Genomic DNA, 20820 nt, shown 5'->3' with positions numbered 1-20820 from the left:
TAGGTGTGCAAATACCTCTCTAAAACCTTGTCTTCAATTCTTCTGTATGTATATCCAGAAGTGGGATTGCTGGATCATATGGTAATTCTATTTTTATTTTTTTGAAGAACCCTCATAGTATTTTTTCATGGTTGGTTGTACCATTTTACAGTCTTACTAGGACTGCACAAGAGTTTCAACTTTTCTGCATCCTTACCAATACTTATTATTTTCTGAGGTTTTTTGGAAAGTCGCCATCTTAATGGATGTGAGGTGGTATTTCATTGTGGCTTTCATTTACATTTCCCTGATGATTTGTGATATTGAGCATCTTTTCATATGCTTGATGGCCATTTGTATGTCATCTTTGGAGAAATATATAATTCAACTCATTTAGCCATTTTAAATTAGATTACTTGATTTTTGCTGCTGTTTTTTATTCATTTTTTTATTTACAATCTTTTTATAATGGCATACAATATTATATTAGTTTCAGGTGTATAGTGATCACTATGAGTCTAGTTACCATACAAAAGTTTTACAATATTATTGACTGTACTCCCTACGCTATTCATTATATCCCTATGTCTTATTTATTTTACAACTGAAAGATTATGCCTCTTAATCCCCTTCACCTATCTCATTCATCCCCAACCCCTTCCCACCAGCAACCATCAGTTTGTTCTCTGTTTCTAGGAGTCTGTTTTGTTTTGTTTAATTTGTTTTTTAGATTCCACATATAAGTGAAATCATACAGTATTTGTCTTCCTCTGACTAATTTTACTTTGTATAATACCCTCTAGTCTATCTCTGTTGTCACAAATGGCAAGATTTCATTCTTTTTTTATGTGGAGTAATATTCCATTGTGTACATATACCACATATTCTTTATCCACTTATCTGCTGATGGACAGTTAGATTGCTTCCATATGCTGGCTACTGTAAATAATACTGCAGTGAACATAGAAGTATGTATGTCTTTTTAAATGGCACTTTTGTTTTCTTTGGATAAATATCCAGAAATAAAATTGCTGGATCATATGGTACTTCTATTTTTAACTTTTTAGAGGAACCATTTTCCATTGTGTTTACATCAGTTTACATTCCCATTAACAGTGCACAGGGTTCCCTTTTCTTGGCATCCTTGCCAACACTTGCTTCTTGTCTTTTTGATAATATTCATTGTGGTAAGTGTGAGATGAGAGCTCACTGTGGTCTTGATTTGCATTTTCTTCATTATTAGTAACCTTAGGTGTCTTTTCAGGTGCTTGCTGTCCATCTGTATATCTTCTCTGGAAAAATGTCTCTTTAAGCCCTTTTTTGGGTGCTCATTTTTAATAAGATTTTTTGCTTGATATTGAGTTGTATGAATTTTTTAATATATATTTTGGATGTTATCCCATAGGGGGCTATGGGATATAGCATTTGCAAATGCTATATCTTCTCTCATTCAGTAGATTGCTTTTTCATTTTGTTGATGATTTCCTTTGTTTTGCAAAAGCTTTTCACTTTGATATAGTTCCATTTATTTATTTTTGCTTTTGTTGTCCTTGTCTGGGGAGACATATCCAAACAAATATTGTTAAGACCAATGTCAAAGAGCTTACTGCCTAAGGTTTCATCTAGGAATTTTTTGGTTTCAGGTCTTACATTTGAGTCTTTAATCCATTTCAAGCTTATTTTTGTATATGGTGTGATTTTTTTGTGGTTTTTTGTTGTTAGGTTGTAGGAGTTCTTTGTATATTGTGGATATTAACCTCTCATCAGATACATGATTTGCAAATATTTTCTTCTAGAAGTTTTATAGTTTCTGTTCTCGTACTTAGCTATTTAATCTGGTTTGAGTCAATTTTTGTACATCAGTGTAAGGTAGGGGTCCGACTTCATTTCTTTTTTTTGCATGTGAATATTGACCTTTCCCAACACCATTTATTGAAAAGACTGTCCTCCCACTGAATGGTCTTGGCATCTTTTTTTTTTTTTAAAGATTTTATTTATTTATTCATGAGAGACACAGAGAGAGGCAGAGACATAGGCAGAGGGAGAAGCAGGCTCCATGCAGGGAGCCCGATGTGGGACTCGATCCCAGAACTCCAGGATCACTCCCTGAGACGAAGGCAGATGCTTAACCACTGAGCTACCCAGGCGTCCCGGTCTTGGCATCTTTGTTGAAAATCATTTGACCGTATATATTAGGGCTTATTTCTGGGCTCTCTATTCTAGTGGTTTATATGTCTGTCTTTATATATATAATATACAATATATATATAATATATAATATATATAAACCACTAGAACCACATATAAATATATATATAATACATATATAATATATAATATATGTAAACCACTAGAACCACATATAAACCACTAGAAACCACTTCCACCAGGGCTCTGTGTGGGTCCACGTGAGTAGCTGGTGGTTCTAGTAAGTAGCTGGTGGTTCTAGTATATATAATATATATATAAAGACAGACATATAAACCACTAGAATAGGGAGCCCAGAAATACACCCTAATATATATGGTCAAATATATATATATGTTTTATATTTTATTGAAGTTCAATTTGCCAACATATAGTATAGCACCCAGTGCTCATCCCATCAAATGTCCTCTTCAGTGCCCGTCACCCAGTCACCCTATCCCCCCATCTACCTTGCCTTCCACAAACCCTTGTTTGTTTCCCTCTCTAATTTTTCCCACTCATTTTTCCTCCTTTTCCCCTTTCACTATTTCTTATATTCCCCATATGAGTGAAACCGTATAATGATTGTCCTTCTCCGATTGATTTACTTCACTCAGCATAATACCCTCCAGCTCCATCCGTGTCAAAGCAAATGGTGGGTATTCGTCCTTTCTAATGGCTGAGTAAATATATATATTTATATATATATATATAAATCACATCTTCTTGATCCATTCATCTGTCGATGGACATCACGGCTCCTTCCACAGTTTGGCTATTGTGAACATTGTTGCTATAAACATTGGGGTGCAGGTGTCCCAGCATTTCACTGCATCTGTATCTTTGGGGTAAATACCCAGTAGTGCAATTGCTGGGTTGTAGGGCAGTTCTATTTTTAATTCTTTGAGGAACCTCCACACAGTTTTCCAGAGTGGTCGTACCAGTTCACATTCCCACCAACAGTGCAAGAGGGTTCCCCTTCCTCCTATATGTCTGTCTTTATACCAGCACCACACTGTTTTGGTTACTTCAGCTTTGTGATATATTTTGATATAAGAAAGTATGAGACCTCCAACTTTTTCTTTTTCAAGATTGGCTATTCAGGATATCCATATGAATTTAAGGACAGATGTTTCTATTTCTGCAAAGAATGTCATTGGGATTTTGGTAGGGATTGTACTGAATCTGTAGATGACTTTGACTAGCAGGAACATCTTAACAGTATTAAGTCTTCTGATCCGTGAACATGGGATATGGAAAGATTAACTTTTTAGCCTTGTCATTTATTCTCTTTGTTCCTTTGCTATCATCCTCTTTTATATATCAAAGTGATAATTCTAGAATAGTGGTAACAAAATAGCAGTGACAGCCCCTAGTCCTAAGGTCTCATGTTGGTTAGGTGACTGTCAAGAATATGGCTGTGGAGTGAGGCATCAAACAGCAGTTTTACAACTTTATCTGTGGGCCTGTTTCTCAGAAATTCTAACTATTAGAACTTGCTTAAGGAGCTTACCTCTCTGAACTCTGGTTTGCTGAAAATCAGAATGTTAAATGTCACATTGAAATGAAATAGAACTGCATAAAGACCAGATAAGATGGGTGAGCTCTCTGCTTTTCACATCACTTATCATGTTCCTTCTTGTTGTGAATGATTTGCTTTATAGGTATGTCTTCACTGGGATTTATATTTTTGAAGCTTTAATAAAAATATTGGCAAGAGGTTTTATTCTGGATGAGTTTTCTTTTCTTCGAGATCCATGGAACTGGCTGGACTCCATTGTCATTGTAACAGCGTAAGTATATCCAATATGTTTATTGAGGAAATTCAGGGTGGGAAAGAAGCTCTTTGGCTTCCCCCAGGGGTCTGTATGGGTCCACGTGAGTAGCTAAGTGTGTCCTGATAATGTCTAGAATTCTGAATGCAGTGTTGGTTGACCGTGAACAGCACCAGGCAGCCAACTGGCCAGAGGCCTCCACGCACGAATCCATTTCTAGGCCACATTCATGCTCTCATTCCTTCAGCCATTCACTTCCCAAACACTGGCCTATTATGGGCCAACTTCTGTGTGAGATACAGGGGTTGTGATAATGAAAACAAAACAAAACAAACAGACATGGTTCTCACCCTCCTAAAGCTCACAGTCCAGATGGAAAGAGAGAAAATTAACAACCATCACAATCTGGTAGGGTGAGTGCTAGGACAGGAGTTGGGCATGTATGGGGCTGTCAGAATGTGTAGGAGGAACTACAGAGTCTTAAAAATCTTTGGCTACTGCAAGCTCTCAAGGAGTTTTTTTTTTCATTTTCTTCTAGAAGTTTTATAGATTTGGCTCTTATGTTTAAGTCCATGGTCCATTTTGAGTTAATTATTATGTATATTGTATTTTATATGAGGCAAGAGTTGAAGTTCCTCCTGAAGGAAAGGACATCAGTTTGGCATCTGAATGATGAAACAGGGTTAGCAAAATAACGAACAAGAAGAACAATGGCCCATTGCCAGCACAATAATAATAAACCTAATGTTACTTAATTTGTGCCAGCCATTGTTTCAAGCACTTTGCATATGTTTTCCTATTTAATATTCACAAGAGTCCTTTGAAGTAGATGCTATTAATATCAGAGTTTTATATTTGAAATTCAATGATTGGGTACTCTTACTTATTGAAAGATAGTGTAGTGCAGTTGTGAGGGCTCTAGAGTCAGACTGCCTGGATTTCTTCTGGCTTGGCCACATAGTGAGATTTTAGGGAAGTGCACTGGGCCTGGAACTTGGTAGTCAATAAGTGTTTCGATTGATTTTTTTTATCAGTGGATGTAGCACAACTGCATGGGCTATTTCAAGAAATCCTCATCTGTGTCCAAATATAAATATTAGTAGAGAACAGCCTCCTGTGCAATCTGTAGTCCACAGCAATAGAGAATGATATTACCAGACCCTAAGATGAAAGTGGGGCTGAGAAGGTAAGGCCCAGGGACAGAGGGCCCAGGCCATGTTATTTGTGGCCTTTGTGCAAGATGTACAGATGTACAGTGTGGCTGCAGAACTGAGTAGGCCCAGAATTTTTCCTGTGCTTTGTCTTGTAGGTTTGTATCATACTCACCAAATACCATACTCAACAACAGCATCAGTATGTCATCCCTGCGTACCTTCCGAGTGTTTAGAGCTTTGAAAGCAATTTCAGTGGTTTCAGGTAAGTCACTCTGATCTTCAACATTGCCTTTTAAGCAGGAGGAATGTTCTTTTATATTTAAAATTTCTCAAGATGTCATATAAACCAAAACCAAAAAAATTCTGCTTTACTCATTTATTTGATCATTCATCAACAGTGTGTATTTCAGCATATGTATAGACACTGTGCTAGCTGCCTGGGGGCATATCTTATCAGTGAGTGAACAGACAGAGGTCTCTGCTCTAATGGAGTTTACCTTCTGGGTAGGGTGGGGAGACAGACACTAAGCAATAGCTATAATAAATAGGTAAAATAACTATAATAAATAGGTAATTCTCTATCCTGTTTAGAAAGTGGTATGTGCCATGGAAAAATAAAAGGGAAAAGTGAGCAACATGAGGGCTACTGGGAGTCACAGGGGTTCAGGGAAACAGAGTGCAGTTTTCAATAGTATAGTCAGCATAGTCAGGATAGGTGTCATTGGGGAGAGGAGATGGGAGTGGGTTTGAAGGTAACAAGGGCGTTTCATAAGCAGATTTATGGAAAAGAGTGTTCATAGCATGGGCCAAGCCAGTGGTGCAGAGACTGAGGAATATAAAGGATATGGATCAGGCTGAGCAGACAGTGAGGGGCCAGATGGTAGAAGTGGGACCACATAGAGGAGGGGAGGCACATATGCACTAGGAGGACTTGGGCTTTGCTCTGAGGTAAATGGGGGCCACCTGAGGGCTTTGGGCAGAGGAGTCATATGATCTGGCAGTGGTTTTGTTTTGATTTGTTTTTATGGAAGTAGAGGTGACACATGTTACATTAGCTTCAGATGTGCAGCAGAGTGATTCAACAATTCTATAAATTACGCTGTGCTCACCACAAGTGTAGCTCCCACCTGTCACCATATGATGCTATTACAATACCATTAAGTATATTCCCTATGCTGTGCCTTTCATCCCCATGACTTCTTCATTCCAAAACTGGAAGCCTGTGCCTCTCATTCCCCTTCACCCTTTTTCCCAGCCCACCACCCTCCTCCCATCCCCCTGGCAACTACCAGTTTATTCTCTGTATTTATGAGTTTCCATTTTGTTTTGTTTGTTCATTTGCTTTGTTTTTGAGATTCCACATGTAAATGAAATCATACAGTGTTTGTCTTTCTCTGACTTATTTCACTAAGCATAGTACCCTCTAGGTCTATCCATGTTGTTGCAAGTGGCAAAAACTTGCTCTTTTTTATGGCTGAGAAATTTCATCTTCTTTTTTTTAAGATCTTATTTATTTATTCATGAGAGACAGAGAGAGAGAGAGAGAGAGAGAGAGAGAGGCAGAGACACAGGCAGAGGGAGAAGCAGGCTCCATGCAGGGAGCCCTGATGTGGGACTTGATCCCAGGTCTCCAGGATCACGCCCTGGGCTGAAGGCAGTGCTAAAACCACTGAGCTACCTGGGCTGCTCCAAAATTTCATCTTATTTATCCATTCATCTAATCTGAAAGGTTTTAAATGGATTATTTTGGCTGTTGAATGAAGGATAGAATGTCGGGGAGTAAAGGTAGAAGTAGAAAGATCAGATAGGAGGCATGGTGGTTGCCATGGAAATGTGCCACTCAGATCTCCTGCTTTAGGGAGCATAGCTGACTGATGATCCCAGATACCACATCTTTGGATTCACCACTGCATTCATGTACATCCCAAGATCACACTTGCCCTGCATGTCAGAGGGACAAGTACAAGGCCATTCCTGAAGGTTAAAGTCCTGAAGGACTTTAGCTCAGGGGCTCCTCAGCAATCTGGTTGTGACTCTTACAGTGGCACTACAGTCTGAGACTCTCCTTGTCCAGTCCTGCTTCCTTCCCACTCTCCTTTCCCAGGTATCAGCCCTGTGTCGTAGTCTGAGGCTCTCCCTGCCAGCTGTACTCCCTTCTTCTTCATAGACGTATCACCCAATGGATCTCTTGCATTTCTGGTTCCAGAGTATCTGATTCTCAGAGAACCCAAAATGACACAAGATGCCACTGTCATAATCCAAGAAAGGAGATGATTGTGCTCTCAGATCAGGTGGTGATAGAGGAGTTGGTAGACAACGGTCTGATTCTAAATTTGAAGATAGAAACAATAGAATTTACTGAAAGACTGATTGTATGTGTGGTGTGAGCAAAAGAAAAGAGTTAAGGATGAGTCAAGGTTTTAGGCCTGAATGACTGGAAAGACGGAATCATCGAGGACTGACATAGGGAAGGCTGTCACAGGAACAGGTCTAGGGGTCAGATGGAGAGTTAGCTTTGGACATTTTCTGTTTGAAATGGCTGTGAGACATCAAATAGAAATATCAAACAGGTAATTACGTATATGAGTCTGGAGTTCCAGGCAGCAGCTTGGGCTGGAGATGTCATTTTGGAAATCATGAGCCTATAGATGATACTTGAGCCATGAAATCTGATGAGATCACCAAGAGAGTGAACCTAGATGAAGAATAGGAAAGGGCAGAGGACTGAGTCCCAGGGCACCATCACCTTAAAGGTGAAGAGGGAAGGGGGAGACCAGGAGAGGTGATGAGAAGGAGTCACCAGAAAGTAAGAGGGAAAGGTGGATCCTGGAAGCCAGGTAAGGAAGGTGTTCTGTGAGTCAGGATGAAGCTAAGGATGGGTTGTGAATATGAGCTACAGTTTATTTAAAAAATGAGGTTGCTGTGGCATACCTTTCTCCTCTCTTTCCTCTTTCCTTTACATTAAAAAAATCTTTACTAAAAAATATTCTCTTTCTGGAGTCCTTCACCCCCCCTTCTTCCCTTCCAGTATTTTCTATCAGTGCTTAGCTGTACCACTGAAACTCTAGGCAATTTGAATCCTTTCAAACAGAGGCAGTGGGTTACTTTTTGAAACCTCAGAAGATGAGACGTCTGGGTGGCTCAGCAGTTGAGCACCTGTCTTTGGCTCAGGATGTGATCCTGGAGTACTGGGATTGAAGTCCCGCATCAGGCTCCCTACATGGAGCCTGCTTCTCTCTCTGCCTATGTCTCTGCCTCTTTCTCTCTCTGTGTCTCTCGTGAATAAATAAATAAAATCTTAAAAAAAAAGAAACCTCAGAAGAAAAACTGCATAGTGATAAACTATCAGCAAATGACATTTTATGTAGAATTTGTCCCTCTCCTCCTTTTCTTCCTCTTTTGCAAGGTGGACCCTGGCTTCTCAGGTGAGGTTAGGGACTTTGTGCCTTGTGTTTCCAATGGGTAAAACATTGTATCAGGCAGTCACTTAGCAGCTGTAGTGTTTCCTTCTTCACCTCTAAGGAGGTGAACATAGTCTCCATTTTGACCCATGAAACACATGAGATCTCTGGATACTTTCTGGAAATAATGATGTATTATGATCTCTTCAGGGACTTTGTAAAAATTATTGAGGAATCAGAGCAGTTTTTTCATCCATCTTTCATCCAAATCCTCTTGCTTTGGAGAAGACTCAAGCATATTGTTATAGATGAGAGTCACACTTCAATGAGACTGGAGCATCTACTTGTTTGGCTGCAGCTGGGGACACAGTGAATGTCCCAGCTTGGCCTGAAGCCTCCTCCTTATGTGGCATCCCACTTTGTGGGAGGGTCATTTGCTGCAGGTTTGGCTTCCCATTAGGTGTCACTTTCTGTTCCCAAGTCTACCAGTCATGATTTACACCGATTAGTTGAAACTTTGTCACTTTGTGTAATCTCACACATTGTAAGTCATATCTGACTATCTTTCCAGCTGTGCTGAGAGCAGAGTCCCTAACTCAGTGGTGTACTGGAGCTACTTGTTTTGGCTCCTTGGCAGCAGATTGTGCATGTCCTTTTCCAGCTCTGCATCCAGGGATGTCATGTAGTTTAGCTTGAAACCAGCTGGGTAAGAGGGCTGTATGCAGAGAGAAAAGGGATCTACACTACATAATTCAGCAAACAAGGAGGACCGTAAATGGTATAGATGGGACTTTCTCTGTACACTCCTCCCTCATACAGAAAGCTGATTTTTTTTAAAGATTTTTTTTTTTTAATTTTAGAAGAGGAGAAGGGCAGAGGGAGAGGGAGAGAGAATTCGAAGCAGATTCTGTGCTGAGTGCAGTGCTTGACATGGCGCTCGATCTCATGACCCCAAGATCACAACCTGGGCAGAAATCAAGAGTCGGATGCTTAACCAACTGCACCACTCTGGCACCCCTAGAAAGCTGATTTTAAACATTTACCATTGTACCACAAGATTATGTCTTTCTTATTTTGCAACTTGGCAGCCTAGCAGTGTGCCATGGACACAATAGGTGCTTAGTAAATATTTCTTGAATTTTAAAGAAAAAAACCTATTATAAGTAGTAATCTGAGTTTTTTCCTCCTAAATATTCTCATTATCTGAATCCAGACAAAGGTCCTCCTTCTAGCTCCCTGCCCTCCAATTTAACACTGTCTCATAGCACCTTGCATACTTGCAGTAACCAGTGACTGTTGAATGTTAAATACAGTTCTATCTCCTCTAGGGTGGCTTCACTTTGGCCTTGGTGCTGCATGTATTCCCTAGCTGTGAGGTGTCTGCACAATGTAATTAAGTTGTCTGTATGAGATGTTTCTAGTCAGAGTCTTCTCACTTACTCTTTAGAACAACCCTGTGGCAGACACAGGCAGGATGAAGAGGCTAAGCTCTAGATTGGTGGACTGCTCAATGCCATACAACTTCTCAGGCAGAGTTAGAACCAGAATCCATGGCATCAGAATCATAGGCCAGGCCAGTTTCTGATTCCAGAAAGAGTCAAGTGACATTTGAGACCTTGGCTGTTCTCTCCCTGCCCCTGGCATGTGTCTCCTGTGTGTGTGAGTGGGGGCTTCTCCCCACACTGGTCCTTCTTCTCACCAGGTCTAAAAGTCATTGTTGGGGCCTTGCTACGCTCTGTGAAGAAGCTTGTCGACGTGATGATCCTGACTCTCTTTTGCCTCAGCATCTTCGCCCTGGTGGGTCAGCAGCTCTTCATGGGAAGTCTGAACCAAAGATGTATCAAGGCGAGCTGTACGGATATCAATAAACTTAGTGGTAAATATCCCACCTTTTACACCTTGGTCTGTGCATGGTTAACTTTTACTGTCACCACTCATACTATCTATAGATCTGTATTACAGAGTTTCTTAGGAGTAAGGATGACTTCATCCATCCAGGGTTCTCATGCAGGCAGATGAGTCTCTTAGAGAACTGCCTTGTTCTTCAGGTTTCCATGGAGAAGGTAAAGCCTGAAGCCACATCCACACAAGTGGTGTCAGCCCTTTCCCTTCCCCTGTGGATCTGTCCATTTCTTTGCCACATTTTGCAGAAGTCTTTAGAATGCCTGGATTTGGCCAGCAACTTCCCAGCCCTCCTCCTTGGTATTTTCTCTAATGACACCACTTCTTTTTCTGCTGCACTCTCTCTACATTGAGGTCAACCCTACAGCAATTTCACGTGTTCTGGATCTCATGTGACTACCCCTTATCCATGTCTATCTTGGTTTATGCACTTCTCATGGGCTGAGTCTGTGTCTAGCTTCCTCCAGGGCATGGCCCCTGGTTCAGTTTTATGAACTGAGAGGCCGTGGGGGCATGGTGGTATCACTGCTTCCTCCTCCTTCTCCTTCTTGCATCTTCCTTTCTCTCTTTTTCTCTGGCTCCTTCCTGAGCATTTAGGTTCTATTCCTCTCTGGCCATCCACTTTGATCATTTTAGAGGATTTCAAACCATTAGTTTCAAGCAAATTTGGCATATTTTCTATTCTCTCTCTTTTTTTTTAACCTGAACTTGTGATTCTTTGCTTCTCAGATAGTTGCTTTGAAAAGAAAAATTCCTCTGAATTCAGAATGTGTGGCATCTGGATGGGTGAAAGGTAAGAGGTTCATGTCTCCATTTTTCTCCCAAGCAGAGCACTCATCATGGACCTTTTGGGGTAATGTGGCCAACAGTTTTCATCTAATGATTTGTGGAAGCAGTGATGGTTGTAGACAAACAAGACTGATTATTTCATGAGTCTAGGCAAATTTAGAATAAGTTATTAAATTATCAATAATTCATTATTATAATTATTAATAAAATTAATCAAGTAATTTAAAAATTAATAATAAAAGGACACACTTAATTATAATTAATATTATAATAAGTATTTCCAAGTGTTTAAAACAGCTTTGTCTCCCAAGTCATGTTGAATTTGTAGCTGAAGAAACCTACGGAAAATATGATATTTTGACTTTATGGAGTGGATTTTCAAGACTTTCAAAGGGTAAAAAGAACATTATGACTGAGAGCCCCATGGAATTCTTATGTCCTGTCCAGCAGCATGGCCCTGATATAAAACTGAGTGTTGATCACCACTGCCTCTAATTTCATATACAGTTGTATGTGTGTTCACACACATTCACCTCATCCAGCTTGTAACTCTGTAGCTCTTTAGGGATACCTTTCTTTCTTCCAGAGTATCAGTGTTCTCTGTGGTGAAAAATTCAATTAAGGGTGATTTAATGAGTATATTTCAAATTAAGATAAGATACTTACTGTGAGTGTCCACAGTAAGAGATAGGTCGGGAGGCTTGCCAGGTGGGGCATGGCCACTCTATAAATACTCTGCACCCAGGACTTTCCCACGTGAGCCTGTGGCCCTCAAAAGAGCCAGCGCCTCAGCTGCGATGGGTAGGGGTTGAGAGGGAAGATGTCCTGCAGGGAATGTAATTCCTCCTCTGTTCCCTTGTTTTCATCTAGTGCCTGTTCTGAAGGATTTCAATGCAACCACACCAAAAGGAATCCTGACTATAATTATACCAATTTTGACAACTTTGGTTGGTCTTTTCTTGCCATGTTTCGGCTTATGACCCAAGATTCCTGGGAGAAGCTTTATCAACAGGTTATCTAATTATTCTCTCTCTGTCACTTCCTGCCTCCACCTTTGCCCTCCCTCCTTTCACCCTCCTCCCTCCACTCCCTACCCTCTATCACTCATCTATCTTTCTGTCATTTATTCATAACTTACCATCTACCCTCCTCTTTTGTCATCTGTCCCTCATCCTCAATAGCTGTATTGTTAAATTCTACTTTATTCTGTTAGAAACATCAAAAAACATCTCTTCCTATAAATGTTACCCATCTCCAGATTCCTTCCTGCCTGCAGTTCCACCACCAGTACTTCAGTTTTCATGAAGCATTCCTTTCTTTCCTGCCTTTTAAATTGGAAAATGCAAATACTCTTGAGAAAGTCATAATAAAGTATCAAGTCTTACCTGAGAATGTCGGGATGGCATCTGCTCACTGATGGGCAGCAGGAGTCCCTGGGTGATGGGAGGCTATAGACGGTGCTACAGGCAGCTAACCCAAGCAGTGCTGGAGGAAGACTGGTTGCTACTGTGTTGTGTCTGCTTGAGGTGACAGTCACCTCTCTGTGGAAAAAGGCTTTAGATACAACTGTGTATTTTGTCCTTTGCAGACCTTGCGTGCCTCAGGGCTCTTCTCAGTTTTCTTCTTTGTGGTAGTCATCTTCCTGGGCTCTTTTTACCTGATTAACTTAACCCTGGCTGTTGTCACCATGGCTTATGAGGAACAGAACAGAAATGTAGCTGCTGAAACAGAGGCCAAGGAAAAGATGTTTCAGGAAGCCCAGCGGCTGCTGAAGGAGGAGAAGGAGGTAGGGGCACACAGTGTCAGACAGTGGGGTCTGCTTGGGGTGGAGGGGACTGCAGAGGCCATCAAGCCTGCTCTTAGAGTTTTCTCTACTGGTGCTTCTCTGAGAATTTAAGCCTCTCAAAGACTGGCTCTGCTGCCATCTCTCCCTATGGTGTCCAAGTACAGAACTCTTGAGAACAGGGAACACTAGGTCTTCTGAAACCTGGGCCTTCTAGGACAGATCCCAGACTGCTGACTAGAGGATAAAATGTACATATATGTAAACTAAGGCTGGGATCCAGGCTTTCTTATGGGAATCTGAAGATGTTTGTGTTTAGGGCCTTTGTTTGGGAGGGTTTGGGAAAGCAATAATGGTGCTCTAGAGACAACTGTGATCACCTTTCCCTTCTTGAAATTCCTGTCATATTTACAGCCTGTTCTTATTGTTTCCTTGGTATCATTTTCCCAATTCTAAAATTTATTTCTCATCCTCCATAGAGATTCATCAGGTGGAAGCCCATTATGTTTAATACCTGAGTCATCAGGTACAAACACTTATAGAGTGCATAGCACATACTGTACTCTGTGCTAAGGGTTAGTGATAGAGATATGAAAGAGTTAACCTTGCCTTTGAGGCTGCAATCCCAGTGAATAAACAAACAGGATATGTTCCTGATAAATAATAACAAATCTAGCATATTCCAAGTAGGTGATGAACAATCTAAATGGTATGATGCTTCCAGAAGAGAGGAGGAAACACTTAAGAAGGTCGAGTCATTTGCAGCATCGTATGGGGAGGTGTAATCCATTTATTAATTGTTTTTGTTCACTTTCTAAGGCTCTAGTTGCCATGGGAATTGACAGAAGTTCACTTAATTCCCTGGAAGCATCATCTTTTTCCTCAAAGAAGAGAAAGCTATTTGGTAATAGGAAAAGAAAGTCCTTTTTTTTGAGAGACTCTGGGAAAGACCAGACTCCAGGATCAGATTCTGATGAAGATTCCACAAAAAAGGCAAGTCTTGGCCCAGTAATTAATGATACCATAACACTGTTAGGGGGACAGGTCAAGTTGTTAGTCTACTTGAAAGGATTCATTCATTCATTTACTCATTTATCCATTCATCCCTTTGTGCATGTTTACCCACATCTATGTGTCTGTTCAACTACTCATTTGTTTACAGGCATCTATTTGAAGTGTTGATAGTGATTACTATCTGCTTGGCCCTGGGGTAGGTACTGGGGATACATGAGATGTGTGAAACAGACAACTAAGGATGAAGGCACACTAATAAGGAGGCAGTTACTGTCCAGTGTGATGGCTGCCATGATGATTGCTATGGAGGAGGAACAAGTTCTTAGTGGGAGTTCCCTCCAAAGCAAACCCTGAGACATTAGAGGGCAAGTAGATTATTTAGGAAATGATCCCAGGAAGCATCAAGAGGAATGGGAAGAAGGGATACATGGAAAAGAAGGTGGCCAATTAAGGGTAATTATCAAGCCAGTTACCAATGAAGGTGGTTAGAGTTTAATCTCCATGGCATGAGGGCTGGGTTCAGGAGATAATCATTTTTCTGAATTTCTGACTTGATATGCATTAGGGCAAATGGTGGTCAAGTCTCCAGAGAAAGCCTCCAGGTAGGTCCCAGGAACATACAGATTCAACTGAACAGCAGTATCTGCTTCAGACAACCAACCCAGACTTGGTGGGGGTGGGAGAAGAGCTGTAGATAGGAAGAGTTCCCAGAAGAAGCAGTGTCTGTGCAGAAAGGGGGAATTAATGTTTCATTCTTTGGAAAAAAGTGAATGGAGCACCACAGGTAGAGGGAATGGCATATACAAAGGCTTTGAGACAAAGGAGAGCTGGAGAATGTGACCCCATAGAACACTTGAGAGTATATATACACACATGTATGTGTGTATGTAATGAAATGAGGGTGGGTAGTGACAGACTATAGCTGATGGGATGGGATCATCACAAAAGGCCTTGCTCAGGGTTCTCCCTTAGAGAGCAAAAGCTAGGCAGTATTGAAAGGTTTTAAGCAAAAGAGTGACTTGACCAAATTGACAGTTTTGAAAACCTAGATGCATTGAAAAGATGGGGGAGGAGTAAGATAAAACTGGACACAACCAATTAAGAAGCTGTGGCAGTAATCCAAGAAGCAACAAGGGCTTAAATTGTGGTTAAGGCAGGAGAATGAAGAGAGAATAACAGGGTATAGTAATCTCCAGACAATAAAATTTGGCAGTTGACTAGATATACAGGGTGGGGAAGATGCCTGATTGGTAAACCTCATCTACTGCTGTCAGCGGTTCTCTGATGAAATGACATGGGCCCATCTCTTGGTTTAGAAGCTTCTTTTTTTTTTTTCTAAGACTTTATTTATTTATTCGTGAGAGATACAGAAAGAGAGGCAGAGACATAGGCAGAGGGAGAAGCAGGCTCCTCACAGGGAGCCCAATGTGGGACTCGATCCTGGGACTGGGATCACACCCTGAGCCAAAGGCAGACAGACGCTCAACCACTGAGCCATCAAGCCATCCCAAGAGGCTTCTTTAATGTCAGATTATAGTATGTTGAAGAGACTGTAAATATTTTTTTAATATTTTGAAGGTTTTCCTCATTTCACAAAAGATCAAGACCCGATAGTTAGTAAAAAGTGTCTTTTCCTTAGATCAAAACAAAAATAGTTATAGAAAGTTTATAGGTTGTCTTTAAAATAGCTTATCACAAGGGATAGTTCCCTGGGAACCCTGGTTAGTCAGAAGTGTAGGGAAATAAGTCATAATGGACAGTTTTCTATGTATCTGAAGGTTTATATCCTTTCATCTCTAGAGATCTTAGAATTGTAGGTAAGGTGAGAGTCAAGCTCCGGGGCATAGCCTGAAAGAGTGCTTGAGGTTTAGTGTATAGATTCTGTCATGTATATTTTGGCAGTTCCTTTTAGTTACTGTTTCAAAATCAATTTAGGCAGCCATTCAAGGCACTTCGTTATCTGGCCCCAATCCACCCTTCTCAATGTATCTCCCTCTTCTGCCACCCAAAAACATTGTTTCCAAGTTCAACTTTTTATTATTTTTGTACTCTGAACTATCGTTTGTTAGTTTTTGTAAAATTTTGTTTGTTCTTTGTTAACAATGAATAAATCACAGAGAAAGAAAACTTTCTGTAGCTGGGACCCTGGAAATGTGCATGCGTAGGAAATATGAATGGTCAAACTGTATTTCACTTCTCTATTCAATATGAAATACAAAAACTGAACCTTCAGCATGCCATGAAATGGAAGTGAGTAGATCTATATAAGATATTAAGTATCTTTGAGGCATGTGACATTGAAACAAAGTAGCTGGTAAAGTTTTGAGGAGAGACAGCCCCTTCCCTGAAGGTTCATCATGCCTGCCTTCTCTTACAGCCTCACATCCTGGAGCAAACCAAACGACTCTCCCAGAATCTATCAGTGGATTATTGTGATGATCACGGGGACCCCTTCCAAAGGCAGAGGGCCCTGAGTGCTGTCAGCATCCTCACCATTACCATGCAGGGTAAGCTCTGCCTTCCAGCCCCAGGAAGATCCGAACTGCTCTGATACCCCTCCATTCTCCTCCCCCAGAGCCCTCTGAAGCCCCTTGTACTTTCTGCAGAGTGACTTCTTCTGCCTCTTTGGAACATGTGAGAAAAATGGCTTGGAAGAAGTGGGCCCATACTGAGTTGGCCCTCAGTTAGTGGTGGGAACTGGCTAGCCTTTGGGATTGGACTTGGGACCAAGAGTACAGCTGGGACCTCCCAATCAAGCCAGGCAGTAACAGGAGGTCTCAGTGACAAAGCTAGTGACCAAAGAAGGGAAGACACAGAAGTTTCCAGTAGGTGACAGTAGTCATTGAAGTTAGAATTAGGAATCTGACATGGACAATGGAAGACCTATGTCTTCCAGATAGGCTGGAACCATCTGATGGATCTCATTAACAGCAGGTAACCAGGACCCAACTAAGGGGTTAGTGTTCAAAGGTAGGACTCAAGTCCTTTCAAGGATGGGGTCAGATTGATCCTTAGCAATTTTGAGCCTGTTGTATCGTCTCGTTTGACTTGCATGAGTCCCTGAAATGGTGCCAGGGAAATCAGGGGTCCAGTAGCCTTATGGGCTGAACTCAACCGGCTAATAAGAATACCTTTTCTTTCAATGCATATAGATGCCCCTCCTTCCCCTGAGCCCTGGTAGTTCTGTGTGCCTCTGTTACAGCTGTCACCATGGTCTGCTTTGAATGAATATAACTTGAGCTTAGATCTTTCTCTTTCGTGGGTTCACAGCCAGTCAGTGCTGTCTTCCACATCTGTATCTCTAACAGTGCAGCCGAGTATCCAGATGCTGAATACAAGTATAATGACTAGATGTATGGCTATACCATATGGAAGTTGTATATGGGAAACCTTTCCAGCTACATCCATCAGTGCCCTTCTTGGCTGATCAGGTTTTTCATAAGAGACCCTAGGGAAGAGAGAGGAAAGAATGCACTCAGGCTAACAGCAGCCAAATAGATTCAGAGCATACTACTCAACTGCTCTTTTCATTCTCCTTCTACAGAACAAGAAAAATCACAGGAGCCTTGCCTCCCATGTGGGGAAAACCTGGCATCCAGATACCTCGTGTGGAATTGTAGTCCACGTTGGCTATGCATTAAGAAGGCCCTGAGAACCGTGATGACTGACCCCTTTACTGAGCTGGCCATCACCGTCTGCATCATCATCAATACTGTCTTCTTGGCCATGGAGCATTACAAAATGGACCAGAGTTTTGAGTCTATATTGTACACAGGGAATTTGGTAACGTTAGGCTTTTTAAAATATAAGAATATTTCAAATAGTGAATTATAATTCTTCCTAAGTCTAAACATTTTGTGAGTGGCCTAACCTAGCCTAGGTCTTTTGTCCCATTAGGTAAAGGGAAAAGATGACTATTAGGATTTCGTTTTTATGCAGTTCAGTAATTTTCCCCGGGCCCTGTGTTGGCCCTCTGGTATGCTAGGGCATCTCTTTAATCATCCAGTGGGAAGCCAGAAGCCAGTAGACATCATAAAAGTTCAGCCATTTGGGATGATCAAGCAGACATTAGCCATATCCAGAGACCCTGGTAATGTGTCCCATGATCCCCAGTGATATGGATGACATCATTTGTCACAAAATAATGTGACTGCCATTACAAGGTGTTATTCCCCCTGGAAATGTGGGTCAGAGGCTGGCAGCTGTGGGAGGCATATTTTCCCAGGAGGAGTTGTACAGAGCTTATGGAGTGGTGTGGTGGGGAGGGGCCTCCAGGCTTGAGCCTGCTTCAGTATGTTTCTTATTGGATGGATCTAGTCCCAGTTAAATTCGGAAAATAAGATAGGAGAGCAGATTTCCCACAAACATTCAATTTATTGTTCTTGGAGAAGGTATTTTTCCCCCTAAGGATTAATTAGTTTCCCAAATATCAGAAATAACAATTACCCACTGAATGTTCTACCCTAATTAGCTAATGAATTAATAGGCTAAAAATCTTACGAGAATATCTAGCCATTTATTCTTAAAGTTTTATTTTCCAATTTAAGAAGCAAGACATGCTTTCTGCAATTCTAAAAATAAGGAAAAGTACAAATAAAGGAAATACAAAGGGGAAACTCATTTCCTACGGTCCTATTAGTAAAGGCGATCATTCTTAGCATTGCAGAGGATTTCTAGGCAATATACGTGTATGTATTTTTTAATTAATTAGTTTACTAATTAGTTTAGTTTTTAAAATTAATTAGTTTATTGATCAGAACCCACTATACCTATTGAACCAGAAGTTGATCCACAAAGCTGCTTCTATGCATCAGGTTGAGGTCACCCTCAGTTCCATGCCTCTCTCAGGAGGAGCAGAGATACAGTGGGACTGCAGTGAAAGACCAGGGTGGTTCTCCTTACAGAGAGTCTGCATGTAAGTTTCTTTTCCCCAAACTGCCCTTGGGAAGAAGTGTTCTGTGGGTGTGCATGGGTCAGATTAGATTTCATGCTGCGTGATGAACCTAATACACTTAGGTACCTTCTAATGAGCTGTTATCTTTTGGGCTCCAGGCTAGTGTATTCAGCTCTCTCCTGCTGATGTATCCCAGAAACAGGTTGAAAATGTTGTTTCACTTGGAGACAAGAACTGTGCCTGCAGGGCCATGGTTCCTGCCTCAGCAGAGTCAGCAGACCCATCTTTCAGCACCTTCTAGTAGATGGAGTTATTAGATAAGTTCCAGAGAATACCCAAAGAACCCAGAGTCATGCCCCTAGGCAGAGCTTCCCAGTTTGCAAAGGTGGTCTGTCCATCCCTTCATTTGCTGATCCAACTATAGGAAATGACTGAAACCACCCTCTCAGAACTCCCACTGAATAGATGTTCTGGGTGTTGAGGTGAAGCTACGTTTTACAGTTAGAAACTGAGTAATTACGTGACATTCTTCTTCACTCTCCCAGAAGCGGTACAGAAGGAAGCACAGGGACATTGTTGGTGTGTAAGTTCACAGGCAGCTTCTGTGTCCTGGTCCCTGCAAACTGATAAGAAACATGCAGAGCTGGCTTGTAGCCTGCGCTTCCATTCTATGTGCCCCATTCCCTAAACATGCACTACAAAGGTGGCTGCCACCTCATTTACTGTGCTCCCATAGCAGTGGTAGAGGGAGGTCTTGGAGCCTTGAGTTCCAAAGAACACATGCAAACCTCCTTCCTCTGACAGGTAGACCAGGATTCAACTGGCCTGTGGAGTTCTGTGGGACTGGACTTGGAAATGGACTCCCTAGGCTTTGGGATTGCTTGAATCAGGGGAGTACATTGAGCTCCCAAGAAGCTAATAGCAGTTGAATTGGATTGCAAAACCAATGGTCACAAGGCATGTAGGGATGCTGTAGTGCTAGATATCTAAAGCCTGAAGGAGACAGGATAGGGAGGAGGAGCTCAAAAAGGGACAGGGATCAGTCCAGCACAATCAACCACAACAGGTAACACTGCATGCTTTTAGGCACTGGTTATGGTTTTGGGTAGAGGTAAATAGCAATATTTAAAGGGAAAAGCTTTGGGTTTTCTTTGCCACTTTGATTTGTTTTCTCTTTGCCTATCTTGAATCTGTCTTTGCCTATCCTTTATTAACTCATGTCACTTTATTTTAGGGATTTTTAAAATAAATAGCAAGTCATCGAATTATTTATGAAAATAGATCATCTGTTACTTTTAATAAGGAGACTTAAATATAATTTCTGAGTTGTTTCTTTTTTCTTTTCCAGAACTATAGAGGAGAGTCTTACTACTGACAACCTTTTGTTGTCAACAACACTATTGTTTTCTCATATTTTTTAAATTGTATATGTGTGAGAATGTGCTATTTGCTATAAAGAAATGCTTTGTTTTATCTTATACAAAATGTAGATGATAGATTTAGTTTTGAATTTGGCTACAACTTATTCAACATTGTGCAATGTTTTTAAGCCTATATTTATCTAATTTTCAAAGACAAAAACAAAAACACTTATTTGTGCCCATAGAAATCACGTAGTTTAGCACTTTCTGTAACTCTTGCCCTTCCTTTTAATTCCTTGGTATTTTGTTTTGGAATAATGAACTCTGCATTCTCTGAGTGAACTGTAAGATTTAAGATTCTATTCCAACTCGTTAATCCGTCTTTCAACCATAACCAATCTAGGGTTTATCCCAAGAAATTCATCACATAGGATAAGCCTCTATATTGAGTTGGTTAAAGATGTTTTCCTGTTCCTAGTAGTGCTTTCAATTCTTTGCTCTGGGTCCCTTTTAAATGTTCTTTTCTGATCAAGGTGTTAAGATTGAGTGGTTAGGAGAACTCTTCCTGGATTCTACTTTAT

At 41.0% G+C, this 20820-nt stretch overlaps 1 protein-coding gene across 5 annotated transcripts in view; it reads left to right on the top strand.

Annotated features, from left to right (window-relative positions):
- Positions 1–20820, top strand: part of SCN11A (sodium voltage-gated channel alpha subunit 11) — an 87925-nt gene that overhangs the window by 17764 nt on the left and 49341 nt on the right. For all 5 annotated transcript variants that reach the window (XM_072726495.1, XM_072726497.1, XM_072726498.1 and 2 more), the window contains exons 5-13: positions 3831–3959; positions 5251–5357; positions 10199–10372; positions 11128–11191; positions 12058–12199; positions 12776–12973; positions 13790–13963; positions 16362–16491; positions 17529–17767. In XM_072726495.1, the coding sequence (XP_072582596.1) occupies positions 3831–3959; positions 5251–5357; positions 10199–10372; positions 11128–11191; positions 12058–12199; positions 12776–12973; positions 13790–13963; positions 16362–16491; positions 17529–17767 (1357 nt within the window). The remainder of the gene's footprint in view (positions 1–3830; positions 3960–5250; positions 5358–10198; positions 10373–11127; positions 11192–12057; positions 12200–12775; positions 12974–13789; positions 13964–16361; positions 16492–17528; positions 17768–20820) is intronic.

The sequence above is a fragment of the Vulpes vulpes genome, chromosome 11 (assembly GCF_048418805.1).
Source record: "Vulpes vulpes isolate BD-2025 chromosome 11, VulVul3, whole genome shotgun sequence".
Taxonomy (NCBI): domain Eukaryota; kingdom Metazoa; phylum Chordata; class Mammalia; order Carnivora; family Canidae; genus Vulpes; species Vulpes vulpes.
The sequence above is the reverse complement of the archived record's forward strand: the minus strand, read 5'-3'. Positions and strand labels throughout refer to the sequence as shown.